This window comes from Peromyscus californicus, unplaced genomic scaffold (assembly GCF_007827085.1).
Source record: "Peromyscus californicus insignis strain IS unplaced genomic scaffold, ASM782708v3 Scaffold_21__1_contigs__length_65335640, whole genome shotgun sequence".
Classification (NCBI taxonomy): domain Eukaryota; kingdom Metazoa; phylum Chordata; class Mammalia; order Rodentia; family Cricetidae; genus Peromyscus; species Peromyscus californicus.
Genome location: NW_026294514.1, coordinates 57,923,509 through 57,947,489, shown reverse-complemented (window position 1 = coordinate 57,947,489; position 23,981 = coordinate 57,923,509). Strand labels below are relative to the sequence as shown.

Here is a 23,981-nt window from a genome sequence, read left to right as displayed (position 1 = left end):
GTAGTGGGGGTTGATGTCCATGCCCCAGGGGCAAGAGCTATTTCCCTTACACATCTTACTCCATTCCTTTAAACTGCGCAAAATTTATTAAATGGTCCTAGCCCCAGACAGATATTCATCCATTTAAAAAGCTCAGTGTGCATGCATCCTGAGGAATCCACGGGTGTTTTTATGATCTGCCTCATACTCTGTGACTTATTTGGTGTCCCTGGAGCCTCCTGGAGTTGATTGGTTGTGATCCTGTGACTTTCCAGGTGCGGCCTGGATGAGGCACAGAGATGGGGAAGAAACTGGACCTCTCCAAGCTCACAGATGAGGAGGCCAAGCATGTATGGGCCGTGCTTCAGCGGGACTTTGACCTCCGGAGAAGAGAAGAAGAAAGACTTGAGTAAGTGTCTGGCTAAGCCATGGAGTTCTGATGTCCCAAGTGGCTGTCACCTCAGGTGTCCTGCGTGGGTACATGGCCTAAGGTACAGGGTGAGCAGAATGGATGGCAAGCTAGGATCTGGGACCTGGCTCCCCTTCCAAGCTTGTGTTTCTCATCATGAAAACGAGGCTTTCTGTTCTCTGAAGAGATCCTTTGGGCTTGACTGGGCTTCTTGGTGCTGTCTCATGAGCCACATGGTCCCAAGGCCCCACCTTAAAGAGAGAGAAAGAGCTAATGGGGCTATGTGGACAATGTGGTATGGCTCTGAATCTCTTGGACACTCAGATGGAAGAGATTCAGGCAGAGACTGGCTTCCATCCTGTTCAGTGATGTGGGGGGCACCCTTCTTCCTGGGTGACCCCAGCTTGTGTCCCTCATTCTCCCCACCAGCTGAGCCAAAATTCCCCTCATTGCCTACACCTCCCTTGCCTCCCTTCTGCCTCTGCCCACAAGGGAAGGTTATCAGTCTGCCTGGCAACTATCCATCTTCTCTCTGGGTCTTTTGTGGTCAGCTTATTGAGAAGAGGGGAGGAGACCCTGAGCAAAGACTGAACAGAAGCAAAGGAGGCAACTAAGGGCAGCCTGAAAAATGCAAGGCTAGGAGCAGACCACACAGGCTCTCGGGATTGTCACATAGAGGTCTTGGGGTTGGGGGACATGGCTCATCTGACCCCAGTATTTAAAGCCGGGAGGAAAGAGTGTGTAGAAGGTTCCTGGGGTGGGAACTCAGATAAAGCCCATAGAAGTGGCTATCAGGCAAGGAAGAGCCTCTGGGTCCCAAAACAGAGTCCAGGACAGATTGCCAAAGACAAGCCCAGTTCAAGGCCGGCGCACAGTAAGAGGCTCCAGTATTACAGGAAGGGGCCAATCAGCTCCATCTCTCCACTCTCCCTCCTGCCTTGCCCTGCCTGTCACCCCGGGGTCCTGATCGTGAATCAGCCTCATCTCGAGCCAGTTCCTTCACCACCACCCCTGCTTGGCCTGGGGCAAAGCCCGCCCCCAGCACAGGCCTGATGCGCACAACCGCCTGGACCCACTTTCCAAGCAACAGACACCCAAAGCTCCACTAGTTCCCTTTCCGGCCAAGCGCAGGACTGGTACTTTGCCGTCTCCAGAGCAGACCTGGTTGTGGCCAGCCTTTGTTTTAAATGAATGGAAACTTAGACCCTCATTCACACTGACATGCAAGGGAGGGAGACTTCATTTTGCAGGGAGCAAAGTACAGGGTGCCAGGCAAGCACAACCTTCCCAGGGACTTGGGAGAGGGCAGGCCCCGCCTCCATCCCAAGTTTAGTGAAATTCAGAGAGTTTTGCATGCCTCTGGATCACTCCCTTCTAACATCTGGCTCTCCTTATTCCACACTTTTTTGGTCATTTCTCCCTGTGAAGAAAAAAACACTTACCCCCAGGGTTTTTTTGTTTTTGTTTTTGTTTTTGTTTTGTTTTTTCCTTAAGCACTTTTAAGTACTTCTAAGTACTCTTTGGATAGGAAGCATCTTGAGAAGACCTCCCCAGCTGGTGAGCTAGCCACAGCCAGGGTACCTGCCATTTGCACAGAATGAGCCAGCAGGGGTGGATGTAGCTGCCCCAGGATGCTGTGTCTCACAGCAGCCGTGGGACCAGGGAATGGGTTTATTAAAAGTCCCAATGCCTATCAGGTGGGGAGAGGCTGTGCACAGCACTCACATCATAGAGAACAGGTCTGACATCTGCAAAGGGACAGCGATGGAAAGTCAGCCGCAAAATCACTGAGGCCTGCCCGAGTGGCCCACTGGCTTCCACTGTGCAAACAGTTCATTATAGCTGGCCACACACCTGGGGGACAGTCGTGCGGCAGAGAGTTGACGGAAGGATTTCACGTGCTCGCTGTCCTGGAAAGTCGACCGCTACAGGGTAGCCCTGCTTTTCCCTGTGACTAGCCTGTTTGCAAGTCCAACCTGACCCCAGGAAGTAGCAGGGTGCAGGGCCTAGGTCCTGAGGCAGGTTGTGGGGAGCACAGTGAGGTCACAACAGGAGGATTAGGCTCTGCTCACACTGGGCTGGGCCGGGGCTGAGTCTTCGAACAGGCAAGATTGAAACAGGTACAAAATCAAAACCAGGTTCTTGGTGGCAAAACTGGTTCAGCAAAGTGAGCTAAGAGTCCCAATCCCTATGTCCCCTCGTTCTCTCCAGTAGTGTCTGTCATGCAGCAGCTGTGGCCAAAATCCGTCTTGCAATTCACAGGCACAGCATACCTGTGATGTGCGCCGTGATGCCCCATGATACTCGCGGTGCTTGGATGTAGCAGAGGTTGCCCTTCAGGGTAGAGGGACCCATGAGTAGTGTTCTTCCCTGCTTGTTCATGGGATAAAATACCCATCAGGTCTCCCTCACTGGCTGGTGTCAGGTGCTTTTGTGAGCAACCTGTCAATCACTTGAAGAACAAATTCATCCTTCACTGTTTAAATTTCTGCATACCAGAGTGTGTTTGCAAACCTCACCCTGATGCCTTCCACTGATGAAGAAGAAAGAAAGTACAACCAGATGAAGTCACTATATTGACCTCCCAAAGGCAGGTGACAGAAGCCACAACCCACATGTGGCTATTTGAATTCACGGAAGTTAAATAAGTAAGAATGTTAAGTCCTGGGTCTCCCTAGCCACTTTTCAAGTGTCCCCAAGCCACGAGCGCATGTTGTGGCTGCCATTGTTCCAGCCCCCAAAACGGCACCTTTTAACAATGAGCTTCATGATTTCTTGGTGTCCATTAAAAATAACTGTAAAAATAAACTGACACCTAACATGGGCAGCTGACAAGGCACTGTTGAGCAGAAAGAGCAAGTTATGGAAGTGTAGTTTTATCTTTAAATATATTATATATAATAATGGCAGGCTTAGCACTCCCAGAGCCCTTTCTTGGGAGATTGTGTGTGTTGATATCTAGCCTCTTTCTTTTCTGGCTCCTTTGCTGGTGATGTCTAGACTTGTCATATACTCACCTTTGGAGGGTCCAGTGCCCTAAGTTCAACCTTTCTCTTTCTTCTCTATGTCTTCACTCTCCTATGACCATGTCCAGCCTTAAGGGGTTAAGTTTATTGTTTTGTTTTGGGGAAGGGTATTGTTTTGCACTGCTGAGGACTGGATCCAGGGCCTTACTCAGGCTACTCTACCACTGAAATATATACCTAGCTATGCCCAAGGTCAAATGGCACTGCCCAACCTGCAGTGGAGGGATGTTGTACAGACTGTTTCCCGGTATGGCAGCCATTCACCCACTTCCATGGCTATGAGTACTTGACAGGACTAATTGTTTTGTTTGATTTTATTCTATATTTCTTAAATTTGTATGAATATGAGTGTTTCATATGGATATGTGTATGTGTACCACCTGTGTGCAGTACCCATGGAGACCAGAAGAGGGCATTAGATCCCCTGGAACCACAGTTGCAGACAGTTGTGAGCTGCCATGTGGGTGCTGGGAACCGAACCTGGGTCCTCTGTAAGTGCTCTTAATCACCAAGCCATTTCTCCAGCCCATTTTATTTTATTTGGAACTTAAGTAGCACCTATGGCCAGTGGTCAGTGGGTGTCACAGTAGGCCTGCACAGCAAGTCAAGACCCTTCTAAATTGTTGACTCAATGAACCTCTGTTTAGCCCTCAGATTGGACATCTGGTCAACAGCTCATGGTTTGTCTCCACCAAGACCTATCCCCATTTTAGTTACTAAAGTCAAGCTCCCAGGAGTCACGTTTGTTCATCTCCTTTCTCATTCATGTACCCACAAGCCCATTAGAATACGGGTGCAACATCCGTTTCCCGCCTTCAGTGCTAGCCCCAAGTCAGGCCACACCAACTGAGGGAGACTCCTGCCCCTCAGTCCTCCTTCCACCACTGCCCTCTTGTCCATCCCCCCATGGACCCCAGTGTCATGGCTTAAAAGCTGGACTCCGAGTCATGTCACACTCTTATTCTCTAAAGAACATTCCATCGTGCTTAACGAAGCAGCTGCCTGCTCACTGTGACTCAAACCCCCACCCCACCCCACCCCGCACCCACCATGAGGTCCTACAGCCTCACGTGACAGCAGCTGAGTGGCTGGCTGTTAGCCTCTGCTGTGTGTCACCAGTGTCTGTCACGGTTACTAGTGGGCTCTGCAGCCAGCAGGGTCACACAGTGACACTTGAGCTCCATCTGTGTGACCCCACTTCATCCCCAGATGACCCTGTGATGTGGCTGCTGTTGTTCTGATTCGCAGAGGGGGAAGGCCAAGAAGGAGACAGGTTCCCCAGATGTGAAGAACACCCCGTGAGTGCTCGGGAGGAACGCCAGGAGGGGACAACTAGCTGTGCTGCTTTACCCTATGCTCCTCATCCCTTTCCTCCAGCTAGACTAACCCCCAGCAATGCCATGTAAATGGTCCACAGTATCAGCGTCCAACCTGCTCGGCTTCTCCGCCTACCTTCAAATAAGGTCCAGACTTTGCATTTGGTGACTAGTTTTCTCCTTCTCCCTCCTCCTCTTCCTCCTCTTCCTCTCCTGCACCCTCTGTTCCTCTTTCCCCTTCTCTTACTTCTGATGGGGATCTCACTATGTAGCTCAGGCTGGCCTCAAACTCAGGATCCTCCTGCCTCAGCCTCCTCAGTGCTGGGTTTATAGGAGTACGATACCAGGCCCAGCTCAGTTTTCTGTCTTTTCAGTCATGTTTAATCTACTAGCTACACACATATATACATCACACACACACACACACATACACACACACACACACACACAAATACACACACGCACACCAACACATACCACAAACACACACACCACACACACATATACCACACACCATACACACACACACCATACACACACACACACACGCACACCAACACATACCACAAATACACACATATACCACACACCATACACACACACACACACACTGAATACATACACACACACCCCGCACACACTGAATACGTACACACACACACACACACACACACACACACACACACACACACACACACTGCTCTCTCTTTCCTTCGAAGCTTGCCGTAGAAGGAGATGACTGCTTAATTCTGTGTCCTTCCACACTCTGAGCTTTCCTGGCTATGTCCTGCTGACCTTTGGATCAAGGATCCTTTCTCCTGTTTCCCTGAGTTGAGAGAGAACTCCAGAGAAGTGTTTCTTATCTTCCATGCATCCCATATTCACATGTGTCACCTGGGGCTTTAAAAAGCTTTAAGAACAGAAAATATAATCACACGTTTTTATTTTTATGCTATACAAACACAGTATTGCCAAAGCAAACCTTGGAGGAAACACCCGGTTCCCCTCCACGTGTTAGCCCCTCCCTCCTGACACACCCGTCCTGGACCTCAGTGGCCTGGTTCTGTGTACAAAGAAAGAAAATTGAGAGCCTGTGCCTTGGTCTTGCCTCATGCCCGAATATTTAGAGTCCTCTCCACATCTCTCCCTCCATGTGTAAGGGTCCGATGCTCAGCTGAGGCTGTGGTAGAAATCATTGATGGTCCTAAACCCAGGAAGAGCAGCCAGCCAGCTGATGAACTGCCAGCCTCAGTGACTCATGTCCTTGAGAAGGGAGTAACTGAAGTATGCTTAAATGCCACATCCTGTCCAAAGGACGCAGCCCACTAATCAAATATTAGACCTGCTAACCTTCCCAAAGGCAAATAGGTGGTAGTGTGGAGTTTTGATCTCTGCAAATACACAGGAATTCCTGAGATAATCCGTGAAAGACCTGTGGCACACACCGGCTCATTTAAAAATCGGCAGAACGAACTGGAGAGACAGCTGAGCAGTTAGGAGCACTTGTTGCTCTTCTAGAGGAACCGGGTTTGATTCCCAGCAGCCACATGGTGGCTCACAACCATCTATAACTCCAGTTCCAGGGGATCTGATGCCCTCTTTTGGCCTCCGTGGGCACCAATCATGCGTAATGGTACACAGACATACACAGAGGTAAAACATCCATACACACAAAATAAAACTAAAATTAAAAATCAGGAAACAAATAAGAAGACCGAAGTCACCCTTAGCTGGTTCGTCATCCCTGAAGACAAGCAGATCCAGGGCTGCAAAGAACAATGGCTGAAACCGGAAGTGAGCTGCCTGTGCCAGGGCTGGAGGGTACCACTGGTGTGGGATGGCCGGTGGGATTCTCCGCTGCTTTGCTCCTGTCTCCTGCACTCACACATAACCCCTGCATCATCCCCAGTGTTTTCCTTACCACCTTGACTGTTCCCTTCCCAGAGCCTTCAGGAAGGCTGCCACGCTCATTCCCACACATTCCTGACCCTGGATCCTACCTCCTACCTTCAGGTCTCTGCTTCCACCCCTTACCCTTTCATTTTCCATGCATCCAGCAGCAGTCTCTGATGGTAACGCTGCCTTTGAGCAACACATTACCATCATCAGGTCCTGCTTTGGGTTACCTCTTCATTCATGGAGGCTGGGGTAAGGGGCGTGTCTTCACGCTGCTCACAGAAGTGGTAAGGAGTCTGTGTTTTGCTCTTCAGACTCAGTTGCTCTTGGCTGGGAGTCCCCTATGACCCTTCTAATGTGCAGACCCAGCTCTTTTTCTGATTCTTTTCTCTGGTTGGGAGGGTTTTGTGTGTATGTCCTTGTGACCTTGTGGTCACTATCACAGTGTGCAAAGGAAAGGCTGGTCTCATGCTTCTCATCTAATCTTAGTCCCTAGTCTTCAACTCTTTAACCAGAAAACTGAATTCTGGTGGCTGCTGGTCTCCCAGCCTCTTGCATGACCTCCTCTCCTGGCACCATCTTCTCCTCATGAGTCTCCTTCCCTAGCTTGGGCTAAACCAACAATGAGGACTCTAAGGAGGCTTTGGTCACATGTCCTTCACAGTAACACAGGCCACGAGACCTAGACACCATACACTGTCCATTGGCTTCTGTGCCAATGGTCCTGGCTGGATGTGGGGTTGTAAATAGTGTCTGCCATGAAGATCCCTACCATGAAGATCTCACACCAGCCCTACATCTTTGCTAGTCAGTACCCTGGCTGCTCAGTACCTCACACTGGTCTGATAGGTATGCTCTAAGGACCATGGGGATACCAGATACCAGAGCCCATCCCCCTGATGTCTGGACACAAGTACTAGTGTCTCTCCTCTCCTTGCACTGTTGGGCCTGCAGCCATGGCCCCAGCAAGGCAGATCCTCAGTGTGGTGCAGGGTAGCCCCCACACCCTCCCTTTGGTCCTCCCTTCTCCTCTTTGGTTACTCTTGGCATCCTTCCCTCTTTTTGCCTGGGCTCCACCCAACACAACCCTTAGCTCTGACTCTCTTCACTCACCCTATTCCCTGTCTGAGAAGCTGCGCTTCCCTCATTCCCATCTTCTCCCCCGGGACACTGAACCTTCCTGAGAGCAGGCTCTCCCTCCCCTCCCCTCCCCTCCTCTCCCCTCCCCTCCCCTCCCCTCCCCTCCCCTCCCTGCCCACCAGCCCCGACTTTAATTGTCCATGCTGCAGAGATACCCAGGTCCACATCCCACTCCTACTCCATCGTCTCCACTCCCCAGCCTCCGCTCTGCAGCTGTGGCCTTGTTCTCTGTGCTTTGCCTTCATCTCCTCCCCTCAGCCATAACTTCGCTCAGCATTCTGGGAGAGAGCGAGCACCTTGAAAATCAGCTGTCACTCAATCACTGGCATGGGGATCCCTTTCCATGCTTACATTATTGAGAGGCCCCAAAGTTATTTTTTATGAGCCTCATATCATAACACTTGGCATACCAGAGCACAAAACTGGTTTTTGAAAATGTTTGTTTATTTAAAAATAATAGCTAGGCGTAGTGGCACACACCTTTAATCCCAGAACTCCAGTGGCAGAGACAGGAGAATCTCTATGAATTCAGGGCCAACCTGGTCTACATAGTGAGTTCCAGAACTACATAGTGAAAACTTGTCTCAAAAATTAATAATTAATAGCAATAAACCACTTACATTCTAACACATTTTTAATTTTTAATAACTATTTTTCCAAAACAAAACCGTGAGTGAGAATGGTGTTGGTCTACAGATTTGAAAATTGATCCAATGCTGGCTACAACAGAAGGTAAAGGTGACCTCATCTCGCCTCTGTACGCTGGGTGCTATGGTAGGGTGTTTGGGGAGACACGGAAGAAAATCCAGCCTTGTGTATATCAGTGTCTACAAAATGGAAGAGTACTTTTTTGTTTTTGTTCTCTCTCTCTCTCTCTCTCTCTCTCTCTCTCTCTCTCTCTCTCTCTCTCTCTCTCCCTCTCCCTCTCCCTCTCCCTCTCCCTCTCCCTCTCCCTCTCTGTCTCTCTCTGCTCTACCTCTGTGTGTGTGTGTCTCTCTCTTTGTGTGTGTATGGTGTGTGTGTGTGTGTGTAAGTAAGTAAGGTCTTTCTATGTAATCTAGGATGGTCTCCAGCCCCAGAAAACTGGGATTGCTGGTGTGTGCCACTACATCCAGTTGGAGGAGTTGACTTGCTTTTTGGGGGATTTTTAAAATTTATTTTATTTATTTATTTTTCTGGTAATTCTGGACATTAAGTTTGGCCACTCCTTATAGTTTCTTGAGGGTTGGTTGTGATGTGGGCTCTCAAACCTTTCTGATGAGCTTTTCATTCTGATGTCCAGTCTGTCTTCCCCTTGGAAAGAGTCTTCAAACTGTAATTTTTTAAACTTAGCCTTTGAAAAACATGGCTTCCCTGAGTTGTTCAGATCTTCAAATGGTACCATGTCCATTTGACAGAAGGAAACTGAGTCACACTGCCCTACTATTCTTAGAAATGTGAAAGCTAGAAACTGTCACTCTTGTGGGAGAGGACAAGAGTTTCCTAAAGTTCTTCTTTGTGTTTGAAACTTTCATTTTTCTTGTGGTCAGTAATCAATCTTTTTCTTGAAGTTGCTGGTTTGTGTTGTTCATTTTGGAGAAAACATCTGGCCTCAGACACTTCTCCCAGATGATCGATGTCCAGCTTAGGTGATATGCCCAGCAGCAGACACGAGTCTCCTGATCCCCCAGCATGGCATCTCCTTGGTTCTCTCCTCCCAGTCTCCAGCTAGAACCTGAAATGGGAATAGTGCATTCCCCCAAATTCAACAAGAATTACAGAATTCATCTCTTTCCAGCTCCCTCCCCAGGCCCAGGCTCTCTTCACATTCTGTTTGCCACTTCTTCAAATGTCTATACCTCTTTCCTGCTGGGCTGGCCCCAGGATTCTATTTCCCACTGGGAGGGAGATGGAGGGGTCTGGAGGAGGGGTAGCCCATAGCTTCCCTGGTTGATGCAGATAGGAAAGAGTAGAAATGGAGGAGGCTGGCCCTTCCCAGCTGGCTCCAGAGGTCCTGTAGCTCTGCTAAAAGCAAGGTGCCTTGTGGGTGTGGCTTTATCCTCACTGTGCTGTGGAGCAATACCAGTATTGCTCCGAGTTTCTGGCCACTCCTTGCCCTCTTTTTCTTGGCTTTCAGAGTGTGACCACAAGTCTTGAGTGTAACAACAACTCTAGCTTGGGTTAATTTGACATAAAACTAGCCAGCACAATTGACCCCTTGTCAACTTGACATATAAACACATCACTGTTAAGCCATAACCTTTCCTTTCTTGTTCTTCCCCAAGATCAAGCATTAATATCAACATTACAATAAAACATTCCAAATTTTAAAAGTCCCACACTTTAAAAATTAAAACACTTAAAAAAAATCAATCTTTTTAACATAGCCAATCCCTTTCAAGATCCAGTCTTTTAAAGGTCTCTCAACCATGGGCTCCTGTAAAATCAAAAATACTTCCTTACTTCATGAAGAAAGAACCAGGACACAGTCACAATCTGAACACAGTAAAACCAACTCCAAAAAGTATAAATAGCTCAATGTCCAGTTATTATCATTCATGATCTTCTGGGCTCCTCCACTGGGCCTGGGTCACTTCTCCAGCTCTGCCCTCTACAGCACACACAGCTTACCTTCTGGGCTCTGGCTGGCTCCACTGCTGCTGCTCATGGTGTTTGTCCCATGGTATTGGCATTTCCAAAACGCTGGGGACTCTGCTGCCACTGGGCTGCACTTTCACCAATAGCCTCCCCTGGGCTCTCTTCATGATTCTAAGCCTCAGTTTCTCTGTGTGACCCCTTTGATCCTGGGCCTTCAACTGCTACTGAGGCTGCACCTTCACCACTGACTTCTCATGACCTCTCACAGTGCCAAACCCCAGCTGCTCTCACAACCCCTTCATGCCTTCAAAACCAGTACAGCCTGGGAACTCTTACACTACCAGGTTCATCTGCCAGTGCAAGGTAAAACCTTGGCTGCCTCTGAAAACAGCTTTTGTGTGCTGACTCTCAGGAAACACTTCCCAGAAAATTTCACTTCAACGATGCTGGTCTCCTCTTAAATCACTGCTCATTTACCAGTTCTAGCTGATTGGCATTGAGTATCCCAGCAAAGCAAAGGTTCCACTTTAATAGTTTTGGTGTCGTGTTAATCACAGCTGATTCCTAAGCCCCAGCTAACCAGAACTCCATAGTCTTAATTCAAAAAACTAATGCCCCACCCCCAGAGTCTTTAAACTTCCCTCTGAAACTGCACAAGCCAGGTCTCCATCTTTTGCATTTCCCTCACCATTCTTATCTTCCGAGTGCCTACAGAACAGCTCACTGAGCTCTCAAGACTCAATGGCTTTTCTAGTCCAAAATTCCAATGCCCTTCCACAATCCTCCCCAAAACATGGTCAGGTCTGTCACAGCAATGCAATACCCCACTCCTGGTACCAACTTGTCTTTGTTAGGGTTACTATTGCTGTGATGAAACACTATGACCAAAGAAACTTGGAGAGGGCTGGGCGGTGGTGGTGCACGCCTTTAATCCCAGCACTCGGGGGGGGGGGGCAGAGGCAGGCAGATCTCTGCGAGTTCGAGGCCAGCCTAGTCTCCAAAGCAAGTTCCAGGAAAGGCACAAAGCTACACAGAGAAACTCTGTCTTGAAAAAAAAAAAGAAGAAGAAGAAGAAGAAGAAGAAGAAGAAGAAGAAGAAGAAGAAGAAGAAGAAGAAAAGAAAAAAGAAACTTGGGGAGGAAAGAGTTTATTTGGCTTACATTTCCACAGCACTGTTCATGATCAAAGGAAGTCAGGACTGGAACTCAAGCAGGGCAGGAGCCTTGATGCAGGAGCTGATGCAGAAACCATGGAGGGGTGCTGCTTACTGGCCTGCTCCCCATGGCTTTCCCAGCCTGCTTCCTTGCAGAACCCAGAACCACCAGCCCAGGGATAGCATCACCCACAATGGGCTGGGCCCTCCCCTATCAATCACTAATTAAGAAAATGCCTTACAGCCGGATCTTATGGAGGCATTTTCCCAATTAAGGTCTCCTCCTTTCAGACAACTCAAGCGTGTGTCAAGTTGACATAAAATTAGCCAGCACAAGCAGAACAAGCACTCCTGTTCAGAAATGATGTACTCCAATGTCTGAAGTGGCGGATGGAGCCAAGCCTCTAGACACTGTGTCTCTTGCCGTAGGTCCATACCCGAGACACGGTGGAGCGTATAGACTAGGTCCAGGGAGAGAGTAACAGCACAGCTAAAAATAGAATAGAACAATTATAAAAACACATCACAAGAACTATAAAATTAAATCCAAAAAAGTCAGCGATCAGTAAGTAGGCTAATGAACTCAATAGAGATCTCTCAGAAGAACTATGAACACAGTAGATACTTAAAAAGGGTGATCAGCATCGCCTGGTGGGGGGGGTGTGGGGAGAGAGACACTTGAGAACAAAGTATGACACATGTGTGAAGATGCCATGATGAAGCCCAGTGCTTTGTAGTCTAATTTAAAATTTATAAAATATCTCTCTCTCTCTCTCTCTCTCTCTCTCTCTCTCTCTCTCTCTCTCTCATGCACACCCTTCTTCCACCCAGCACCCCTCACCCACCCACCCACACTGGGGTGTCCCCACAGAAATTGAAAACTTGAAAGTCCTCAGGAGACAGTGGACCCAGTGTCTCACTAATTTTTCTCACTAAGGACAGATTACCGTTATCCTATCTAAAACAAAAAATATTATGTCTGGCAGGTAGTCCATGAAACTCAGAACAAAAGGGGTGCATTCATTAGGATCTGGGGTACATCTTCCAGTCCACTGCAGCTGGTTCCACTTGGCAGGATTGCCAGAAAGCTGTGTTATTTTAAACCGGATGGTCTCGAAGAACAGGTTTCTCTCCTGGGACTTCCGGGTGGGTGCAGGGTGATTCCTGTCTGGAGACTCTCCAAGCCAAGCGCCTTGGTCAGGCTCTGCAGGAACAATCCTGGGCTTCAGCTTGGGGCTTGCTGGAAGACACCCAAAAACCACTTGTTGAGGAAATGTCACCTGGCCTTGCCTCGGGATTCTCTGATCCACAAGAGAGGGCATAGTGTACAATCATAATGCCACAGCAATGCTTAAGGGCAGTGCCATTTCTGTGAAAATCATAGGTTTCGACTCTAGCCTACCAAAATTGTATATGATTAAGCCCGACCTATTTGTCCCCTCCAGAAAGAAGGCAAGCGGGCGCTCTGCTGATGGTCAGGATGCCCAAGAGTGCCCTCCATCAGTCTGGGCCCCTGTCTTCTGGATATGAAAGTGCCCTGTGTGTGTGTCTATGCACACACTGTGTGCACTCACATACCTGATGTAGAAACAGGTGTCTGATGTATTTCTTGTTCCCGCATTTTCCCCAGGGGACTGAAGGGCAAGATACAGAAGGAGAGCTCGAAGAGAGAACTGCTGTCGGACACAGCCCACCTGAATGAGACCCACTGTGCCCGCTGCCTGCGGCCCTACCGGCTCCTGGTGAACAGCAGGCGGCAGTGCCGAGAGTGTGGCCTCTTTGTCTGCAAAAGCTGCAGCCATGTCCACCCAGAAGAGCAGGGCTGGCTCTGTGACCCCTGCCACTTGGCCAGGTGAGCCGGGAGGCAGAGCGTCCCACGTGGCGTCTGAGCCTGGTGTGTCCCTTTGGTGGGGCTGGCCGGGGAAGGGGGAGACACTGCCTCAGGCCAGCATCTCACTCATCTCCCGGCAGAGTCGTGAAGATTGGCTCGCTGGAGTGGTACTACCAGCATGTGAGAGCTCGGTTCAAGCGCTTCGGGAGTGCCAAAGTGATCCGGTCTCTCTGTGGACGGCTGCAGGGCGGAGGTAAGGCGAGGACTTGGCCTGGGGGTGTGCCAGGCCTGCTTTAATGGTGATGAACCGTTCAGAGTGTGGTTGGCTGGCTTCTGTGTGAGACAGACTTCTGGAGTCCTCAGTCATGTTCCAGCCCCCTGGGGCTTCCAGCTTGCTGTAAACATCCCCAATATTTGAAGTCATTGTTTTATGTTACTCTTATCTTCCTAAAATTTTACACCCTGATGAGGACTCATAGCTAGGGAGCTGTCTGTCTCTTAGAAGTTGAGAGTTTCTCGGCTTAGCCATCTTGCGAGCTGTGGGAATTAAGGCTTCCTGCCTGCATAACCTGCCACTCTCCCAGGAGGTGGCGCTGTGGGACAACAAAAAACAACATAGAGGCACTTCCTGGCGAGGAGTCCCAGCAACCCAGCGGAGGCAGATCTCTGCCCAGGGATCCCAAAGCTTCATTCTCCCCTGCTGGGCTCCTGAAAACAGAGCAGGGCAAGATGAAGTCAGGAGAGGGCGCTTTCTTCTATTTTATTCTTTTTAATATTTTTAAGATTTTTTTTTTATTTTATGTACATTGCTGTTTTGCCTGTATGTATGTATGTCTGTGCAGGTGCCAGATCCCCTGGAACTGGAGCTACAGACAGCTGTGAGCTGCCACGTGGGTGCTGAGAATTGAACCCGGGTCCTCTAGAAGAGCAGTCAGTCCTCTTAACCGCTGAGCCCCCTCTCTAGCCCCCAGTATTTTTTAAAACTAATCGTGTGTGTGTGTGTTTGTGTGTGTGTGTGTGTGTGTGTGTGTGTGTGTGTGTGTGTGTGTGTGTCCATCCATGGATGTTAAAGAAGCTTGTCCAAACACCTGGAACTACAGTTACAGGTGCTTGTGGACCCCACACCACCACCCAATGTGGGTGTTGGGAACTGAACCCAGATCCTCTGCATGAACACTGTGATGACCCCAACCTACTGGAGGGGACTTCTTAAAAGAAAAAACCTACTGAAGGAGCAAAGTCACCGTTCTGAGAGCTGACCCAGCCCGGCCACGGTGCCATTGCAGACCTCCCCAGTGAGGCCTGTTTCCAGGCCGCGCCTTCCATGGGCTCCTCATGAGCAGCCTCAGTGTGAGAGAGGGAAGGACAATCACTGTTGCTAGGTACCCAGGCACCCCTCCTTCCCAAAGCCCTGTGTTGGTGCGCAGGTTTTCCTGGCAGACAGCAGGATTCACTCGCTGTCAACAGTGAGGCCTCGGCTGTCTTCCTCTTTGTTTTCTTCTCCCGGTCAAGTGAGGTCAGGCCATCCCTGATCTGTGGCAGGACCATGGGAAACCCTGTGGACTTGTGCAGCATGATTGATGAGACAGGCGACTAGTGCAGCTGGGACCTGGGTCCTCAGTGTAGAGAGAAGTCAGAAGCCATATCTAAAAGGATCCTGAAGGCTGGAGGGGGGGGGTGCTTGGCTTTTGATGTCACCCCAAGAAGTCAGCTGATATCTCTACAGCCTGCATGCTTGTTTCTGCTGACATAGACCCCTTCCCTTCTGCCGCCCTACAAAGGCGTCTCTGCCCACCATGCTACCTGCAGGCTCAGTTTGAGACTGCAAAGGCATCTTTGCCCACCATGCTACCTGCAGGCTCAGTTTGAGACTGCAAAGGCGTCTCTGCCCACCATGCTACCTGCAGGCTCAGGTTCAGACTGAGCAGGTATGGCTGGTAGCGGGAAGGAGAAAAGTCAAATTGTGAGCCTCCCAGGCCCATGGCCCCGGAGCCCGGCAGTACAAGGCAGAAAGCTGGTCCCTCCAGCACTTTCCCGGGTGGTTGTTCATAGGGAGCAGAGCCACAGGCAGGATGAGGGATGAAAGTGTTTGTAAACTGACCAGGGTCACTGTGAATTAGGACACACCCGAGGAACCAGAGCCATCTGAGACGTGGCTCACTTTAGAACAGTCCATTGCTGTGAAAATGCCAAAGGGGCGGTATACAGGGTTCCTGGATGGATGGATGGATGGATGGATGGATGGATGGATGGACGGATAGATGGGTATATGGCGGTGAACAGGTGCTTGGCTAGGTGGATGGGTAGGTGGATATATAAACAGAAGAAAGAAAGGAGAGAGGGAGGGTGTCTTAGTTACTTTTCTATTGCTGTGAAGACACCGTCTTATAGAAGAGTTTATTTGGGGCTTGTTATTTCAGAGGTTTTGAGCCTATGATCATCATGGTGGAAACCATGACAGCAGGCAGGCAGGCAGGCATGGCGCTGAGCAGTAGCTGAGAACTCACATCTGGAGACACAACCACGAGGCAGAGAGGGGGTAACTAGGAATGGCACTCGTCTTTTGAAACCTCAAAGCCCATCCCCAGTGACACACCTCCTCCATCGAGGCCACGCCTCCTAATCCTTCCCAAACAGTTCCACCCACTAGAGACCAAGTATTCAAATATATGAGCTTATGGGGGCTGTTCTCATTCAAACCACCACAGTTGGGCAGTTGGCAGGTGAGTGGAAAGATGAATTGAGACACAGTTAAGTGGTCTCCCTGTCCAGCCCTCTAAGGGTGGAGCCATGCGCCTGTGTATTGCAGGTGGATCTGAGCCAAGCTTGGGAGAAGGCAGTGGAGACAGTGAACAGACAGATGAGGATGGAGACCTGGATGTGGAGGCCCAGGCACAGCCCCTCAACAGCAAAGTAAGTCCTCCCCTGGCAGTGTCTCTCTCCCCAAATCCCATACCTCTCCTGCCCATCCTCATGCCTCTCAGCTCCCTTATACCTCCTCCTAGCCAGCTCATAACTCAGGGACCTGCATTTCTCCCCTACTCCCACCCTATACCCACTTAGGAACCTCTGTGCTCTCAGTGGCTCCTCATCCCCAGCCTGGGACTCCCTCCTTCCTGAGCTCTTCCATTCTTAAGACCCTCCCTCCTGAGTCCTTCCCTCCTGAGACCCTCCCTCCTAAGCATGGGAGCCCAGTGTTCACTTCAGAAGTGCAAAACTCCAAGGTACAGATGGACAAATCCCACTGCCAGGCCTGGCCTGACTAACTGGAGTTCTGTGGCACCCAGGGGCTGTGACAAAGAGTGTGCAAGAAGACAGATCTGTGTCCAGATAGCTCAAGGGACCCATGTGAGAGTGCCCTTGCACCTTTCAGATCATGGGACTTGTCTTTATAAGTGGTTGTTTCTCTTCTTGTATGTCTTTTCAATTACTTTTGGTGGTGGAGGCAGGCCAGGCAGCACCTTGGTTTGGGGATTGGATGACAATGATGAGTCGGAGGGAGAAGGAAGTGGCCTGGAGAGTGTGAGCTTGGCCTTGAACCCTTTGAAGGTGACAGGGCTGTAGAATCAGATCTGAGAAATGTTCCAGGGACACTCGGTCATCTTTTGCACAAGATCTGATTCACACCATTGGCTGAGCTGACAGAATGCAACCCAGCCAGTGTCTAGAACATTCTACAATAAAACATACATTTAAAGGATCAGAGTAATTGTATTGAGGGGTGGCGGTTATAAAGAAATGTTGATATATCTTTTTAAAAAAACGGAGCGGTCACCTTTCTCCACCCCACAGTCAGTGAGTGCCAGGAAGCTTTCTGTGTGGGGTACCTTCAGTGCTACAGCAGCCCCCACCCCAGGAGTACCTGGCAGGCCAAGAACTCTTTTTCCTTACAGCACAGGGAGGGCCATGGGTATCGTGTTACTTCTGATGGGGTAGACAGTGAGGGCTCCTCGGCCCCCTTGCCGCCTCAGGGCTCCTTTGGGTCAGTTTCCAGCTAGAGGTGGGTGCCCTTGCAGGAGGCTGCTGGCTGTCTGGAGGCTGAGTGTGAGGCAGGGGTTTGACCAGTCTTGCTTATCTTACCCCCGAGAAGAAAAAGCGTCTGCTCTCCTTCAGTGATGTGGACTTTGAGGAAGACCCAGAACACTCGATGGAGCCCTGCGGCCATACCCTGGGCCTGTCCTCAGTCCCTGAGTCTGCACACAGCCTGCAGGTCAGTGCACTCTGGCATCTGCCCATCCCCCCCCCCCCCCCCCCGTTCCTTTTAGGAACCTGAGCAGAGGGGCAGGTGCTTAGGCCTCAGTTGGGGTTGCGCTTGGGGTCCCAGTGTCATATAGTTGGTCCCAATAGGCTCTCAAGACAGGGAGACAACTGGCGACAGGATGTGGGAGCATAAGATTCAGAAGCTTCACCTCCTCCCAAGGCCAGCATCTCAGGATGAGCAAACACTTGGAGAGGTTGGGGCAGGCAGAAACTAAGACCAGGTGGGTGAGTTGGGGTCTTGGGATGTGAGGATTGGTGCTCAGCCTAGAAATAAGGACTTGGGAGTGCAGAATGGACAATGGCATCCACCAAGGAGCCAGGCAGGATCCAGCATTGAGCTGCACCTGTGCCTTACCGGGACATCATGCACTTCATTGCTCAAACTAGGCTGGTCTTGTGAGTGAAACGCCTGCTCTTGCTACACTCTGTTCATTAGACATGGGACCTTGGTCCTTGGAAATTCTTTGCAACCTTATCCCCTCATTTGGAAGAAGGCTAATAACTTCTGCCTTTCAGGTTTGGTTTTGAGGTGAGGGTCCATGCCCAGCATGCACGAGACATGCAGACAGGCGGTAAAAATAGTTGTGAACACAAGAGCCAGCACAAGACCAGGCAGGTCCTGTTTTGTTATGAACCCCTCAGTAGTTCTTGGACTCAGGCAGTTATGGACTGAGCCAGGTAGGGTTGGGCCTTCTGACCCACATGGAAGGAGAGGACAAAGAGCAGGGGCCATAGAAGCCAGCCCCTAGGGAACACTGGGCCATAGGTCCTGCTCCTCCAACTCCCCCTCCCCAGAACCCATGCCACTCCACCAGCCAAGATGAAACTGTAGAGATGCTGAGCAGCGGCTTCTGGGAGCCCTCAATACCTAGATCCTTTGGGGGTGATGGCACCATGCAGACCCCTCAGCCTGGGGGCAATCTGCTCAGGAAACCTCACCTCCCCGCTTTGACCCTCTGACTGTCCAGGATTGCTAAAACAGACACAGTAACCATTTCCTCTCTCCCAAGAAAGAAGGAAAATCTTCACAGGAATGCTTTCATGGCTTCAGCTTTAGTGAGCCTGGGCTCCTGGCTACTCAGAAATACTTCTGTCTCCTGTCTGGTGCCTGGGCACAATGTCCCAGGGAACCCTGGTGTCACAGACATGAAGCAGAAGGGTGGTAAATGCTCTTGGCACAGTGTTTGGAAATAGAAATGAACGGCCCACTGCCAGAGCAGATGGCTGTCTGGTGTTCAGTCGGTAACATTGGAATGGCCAACACTGACAGCTCGTGTGCTCAGTCCCTCTCAGGTGAACCCTGCTCTGAGGATACCACCTCTCTGGAGCCTGAGGGCCTGGAGGATACTGATGCAGGGCCCTTGGGGTGTCACTCCGGTCCAGAAGAGCAGCCACACATCCCCTTGCCCTCCAGAGAGGATGTCCACACTGGCCTGGACCTGCCCGGAGCATCCTGCAAGAGGGCCCTAGGGACCACAACTATGCCTGGTAGGTACCTACCTAGCCAACCTCTTTTCTGAGGGGCTGTGGGGCTAGGAGTCCCTAAGAAGCCAGCCCTTCCCCCTAGTTTACGTAGATAGACTGGCTGATTTTTTCAGTGTATTGTCCTTCAGCAAACCTCATAGACCCTTTCCTCCCTGGGACCAGTGCTTCCCTGTAATGTCTGGAAATACAAAGAAAGAAGTTGAGCCTTCCCCAGTCCACTGCCACTGGCATAGGGTAGGGACATGTCAATTTCCTCAAAACGGCTACAGTCCCACCAAGTCCAAAGCTTCACTGGAAGAGCAGCCGAGCAGGTCCCACCCGGGGGCCTGTAGCTACTCATCAGGAGACAAAGAGCAAGAGAAGGAAGTGGGTTCCATTCGATTTTATCAGACAGTTTAGCTTTCCAAGTGGAATCCCGAGGATGCCTCTTCATGTGCACAAGGGTGCCGGTGTGCGGGGTCAGCAGTTCAGACACGGATAAAATTAGCGTAAATGAGGTCACAGCAGCAGCCGCACATTCCATCCCCACACGTGCAGCTGCTGCAGGGAGACCTCCACTCCTGCCTCCTTGCTGTGGGTCCATAGAGACTATATAACCTCATGTCCCTTGCCGTGACTGGGGTCCTGGGGATAGAAGTGTGGGGTTCCACTTGTTTTCCAAACTGTGAGTGAATAATCCTGCCCAGTGATAAGACTTTATATTCCTTCCTATGATGGCATGACCCTGGAGCATGTGGAAGAGGCAAGCCAGGGGCAAAAGACCCAGCATTGCCATGCAAAGGCCCTTTTGTTTGGGAGGTTCTGAGAGCGGCCCCAGGCAGCAGCGCTCAGTGGTACCCACACGAGACTTTCCACACGGCATCTCTTAGATGAGGAGAAGGGGTGTCACAGTGGAGTTGATGAGAAAGGAGTGTCAGGGTGTGGCCAGCTCTTCTCTTGATGGAGCAGACTGCCCCCAAGATCAGGGACATGATGATATGGTATGCTACCAGGTCATATGGCTTTCCTGCCCCCATTGTCCTTGCTAGGAAAAGCAGTGATTTCTAGCTCTCACCCTGAAGTTGTAGGGACTAAATGAGATTGTCACATGTGATGACAAATCATCACCAAATGAGCAATGACAAGTGTGATCTCACAGGGAGTCAGAGTATGGGCTGCTGGGTTTGGGCTATCCTTGGCACAGGGTCTCCCAGGCTGTGTTGAAGGGGCTGCAATGTCACTCAAGCAGTTTCTGGGCAGGATTCATAGCACAGGGTGGGACCTGCTGAGCATCTGACACAGGCAAGGTGTGTGCCCTGAACTTTCTGGAGGGGGCCACTGCGTACCTCCTTCCTGGTCTCTCTATTGTTATGTGAGGTGCCATTTGGGCCAAGCAGATGTGGTGGGTAATTGTTGGTGAGATACAATATGATGAGGTCATCTCACCCTATGGCTCAGAAAGAATCGTTCAAGCCACTCTGCAGGGGACTCTTACCCACAAAGCTCTGTGAGTGAAAAATGATCAGTAGTGGCCATGGTGGTGTGGAAAAGGTTTTCAAAGCTATGCCCTGCCGAATACATGTGTGGAATCTGGTGCTATTTGCAATTTAGGATTTAGGATTATATTATAACTACCCTCCTCCACTCTCAAGCTCCATGCCACCAGCCCATCCAGGCTGCCAGGGGCCTCTTTCCTGAAGGTGTGTGTGGGATCCATAGTCCTATAACCCAAGAATCTTCTCCCAAATCCTCATGGAATGTGGCTACGGCTCACTTTGCCTCATTGGAGCAAACATGTCCCTTCACTCCTATTTGAACCCCTTCTTTCTCCAAAGGGATAGATAATGTCAAAGGCAAACAGCTCCCCTCACAGTACCTGGCTGACGTGGACACCTCTGATGAAGACAGTCTCCGAGATCCCAGGGCAGCCTCCCAGCATTCCAAGAGGAAGGCCCGGGCAGTGCCTGACACTCAGGTAATGGGGTTGGAGAGAATTCCATCTTTGTGCTTCTCTAGATGGATTCTTTTTCTTCTTTCACACCACGTTACTCTAGAGAAGTTGAAGCGTTCAGCACTTTCAGACATGAAATTGCCCATATCATAAGATATGTCCATAGATAAGCCTTACTGAAGTGGATTTGTATAACATAAATTGACATTTAATTAGTTCATCAAAATGTGAAAGAAAGAAGGAAGGAAAGAAAAAGAGAAAAAAATTTATATGACTTGAGAGACAGAAGAATCTCAAGTTCAAAGCCAGCTTAGGCTACATATCCAGAATCTGTCTGCAAGAAGAAATTAAAAATATAGTTACCACCTGGTTCTTCTGTGATAACACACAGAACTATAATGAATTTTGATTAGCTGGTCACCAAGATTGAAAGCAGAGCCCCCCAAGAGAGAGCCATGTAATCTGAGTTGATTTAGCCAGAGAGAACCTGTGCCCCCCAAGTCCCCCCACACACCCACACACCCACAGCCCCCACCCTCCACCCCCATCTTTAAGACAAGAGGTAGATTTTTCTTGTTCAAGCAAGGTTTAGGCCACACTCAGCCTGCTCCTTCCTGCAGGGGATGGTGACATTTGCATTTCAAAAAGGCTGTGTCCAGAGTTCTGAGCCGAAACAGGGCTTATTAATCTGCTATGAAGGTTTACATACATACGGAATGGACAGAGGAGGGAATTCTGAAATGAGAGCCTGGGAGGAATCCCCACCCTAGGCTGGAGATAGAGCCCAGGGCCTCAAGCCCACTAGGTGAGCGCTCTAACACTGAGTCACACTCAGCCCCAGCCCTTGGATTTGTAAGACAGGCTCTCTCTTTGTAGCTCAGGCTGGCCTCAAGTTTGCCATCCTCCTGCCTCCGCCTCTCAAGTGCTGGGTTACAGTGTCCCTGGAACACCCCGGTCTTTTATTTTCCACAGGGAAAATGAGGCTGCTCGTCTCCCTCCAGTTTTCCTCCATCTTGGCAAAATGGGAGGCTCCAGCCCTCCCTGAAACTGTGGTCCCTCGTGAGACCCTTTGTGCTGTGCGCTTGTCTTCCAAGTACCAGAGGCTCCAGTCACCAGGCAGAAACTGGAGTTGGCTGTGTTCCCTGTGTGTCTCACTGGCTTGGTGGTCCCCACTTTTCCACAGGGCCTAGCTACAGCCAGGGCCTCACCAGAAAGCCATGCTGCGCCCTCTGAGTGAACTGCCCAATGTGTTGTTTTGCCGGCCCCTCCCAGACTCTGCCTTCCTCTTCAGCCCCAGCTTCCCAGGCCTCTTAGCTTAGCTTATTCACTCCATGTGGCATTCGCAATGACATGTTGGCAACTGGGTACCTTTTCCTCCCTCCAAGTCCCCAACTGTGCCTCCTGGGCCAGCAGACAAAGGCCATGTGCTGAGCAGTCTGCTGAGGACACTGATATTGCCACCACAGCAAACACCAAATGGGCCGGGCCATATGAGCCCTCAGTCAATGGCTGCCCACAGAGGGCAAGCCTGGGCAGAGGACTCACAGACACTTGGGTTGACATTTCCAGTGAGCAGTCTTCCTCCACTCCAAGTCCTCAATGCTGTGGTAATTACCCACCAACAATGGCAGCTTCCCACCCGATACACGTCACTTCCCTCTCATAAGGCCAGGCGAGCGGTAAATGAGATAATTCAGGACAGAGAGGCCGCCTGCAAGGAAGCAAAGCAAAGAGGAATTGATTTTCTGGGCTCTGTCTGGGAGCTAATAGACTAGCTGACTCAAGAGTCTGGTGACTCAAAGAATTAGGAAGCTGTGCTTTGGGTCACAATTGACCCAGGGCTCCTGCTTCCTAATGATTTTGGTCACCGTGTCCAGCTTAATGCACACCTTCCTGTGCTCATCAGCCAGGCCAGTGACAGGGGCTGCCCACTGACAGACACAGCCACTGCTTTCAGCTGCCTTGGTGTCTGGTTGGGTTTCTCATCTCTCCTACACGGTCATCCACCCCACTTACCTCCTCTCTTGGTCCCAGGGCCCTTGGTGTCAGAAAGGAGTTTTTTCACAGTTAACCTCCAGGGCCGTGTCAGAGCCGGGCTTGAGGCTTCAGAGGAGGAAGGCACCTATGCTGGTGGGGGATGCAGTGAGACCCTCTTCTATAACCAGACCACTGCTCCTCTTCCTCTGCTGCAGATCTTGGAGTTGAACAAGCGCATGTCAGCTGTGGAGCACCTGCTGGTCCACCTCGAGAATGTAGTCCTGCCTCCTTCGGCCCAGGTAACTCCCTGGGCTATGCAAGGTCATCCCACAGCCTTCTATTAAGGGAGGTTAAAGTCACGGCTATAACTTCAGGGCAAGTGTCTCAGAGATCTTGCAGCTGATTGATGCATGGTGCTCCAAGGATGAATAGATGAGGTTTCCTACATAGCCCACCCACGTGAAGCCATCTGTGGCCAATAACAAGGTGCTACAGTATGGGTAGATATCACCGAAACTGCCATGAGATGAATCTTTACCCAGATGTAGACACCATGGGTGCTGAAGCTGGACCAGCATCCCCAGCCTGCACTACCTCACTGGAGCAACTCGTGACTCTCACACCTCTTCGCTATCCCTAAGTCAAGTGCAGGATAAGTGCGCAGCAGCCAGCTGGTCATGGTTACATTATTCTTGGTAGTTACTTTCCAGTCCATTCATGATCCAACTCCGTTTGAAGTCATGATGCCACTTACAAGACCTGTGGCTGAAGTACATCATGTTGGAGAGTAGCTTTGGGCAGCAAATACATGGCCACTGTCTGGTGTCCGAAGCCAGCCTGAGACACACATGTGGCCTTCTTGGACTTTTTTACCAGCTGGAGCAAACAGATATTCTAAGTCCTTAAAGTCTCATCTAAGACAAAGAGACAAGCCCCCATGCAGCCTGCCTCCTTTGATCTGAACTCAAGAAAACTCGCCTATGAAGGATAATGCCACGGAGT

At 50.3% G+C, this 23,981-nt stretch overlaps 1 protein-coding gene across 3 annotated transcripts in view; it reads left to right on the top strand.

The window, feature by feature from the left end:
• Positions 1-23,981, top strand: part of Mlph (melanophilin) — a 54,948-nt gene that overhangs the window by 16,659 nt on the left and 14,308 nt on the right. For all 3 annotated transcript variants that reach the window (XR_008220939.1, XM_052750444.1, XM_052750443.1), the window contains exons 2-9: positions 255-388; positions 13,127-13,348; positions 13,468-13,580; positions 16,137-16,240; positions 17,418-17,537; positions 18,871-19,075; positions 20,887-21,026; positions 23,195-23,278. Coding sequence is in view for 2 of the 3 variants with exons in the window: in XM_052750444.1 (XP_052606404.1) it covers positions 279-388; positions 13,127-13,348; positions 13,468-13,580; positions 16,137-16,240; positions 17,418-17,537; positions 18,871-19,075; positions 20,887-21,026; positions 23,195-23,278 (1,098 nt within the window). In the remaining variant the exon portion in view is untranslated. The remainder of the gene's footprint in view (positions 1-254; positions 389-13,126; positions 13,349-13,467; positions 13,581-16,136; positions 16,241-17,417; positions 17,538-18,870; positions 19,076-20,886; positions 21,027-23,194; positions 23,279-23,981) is intronic.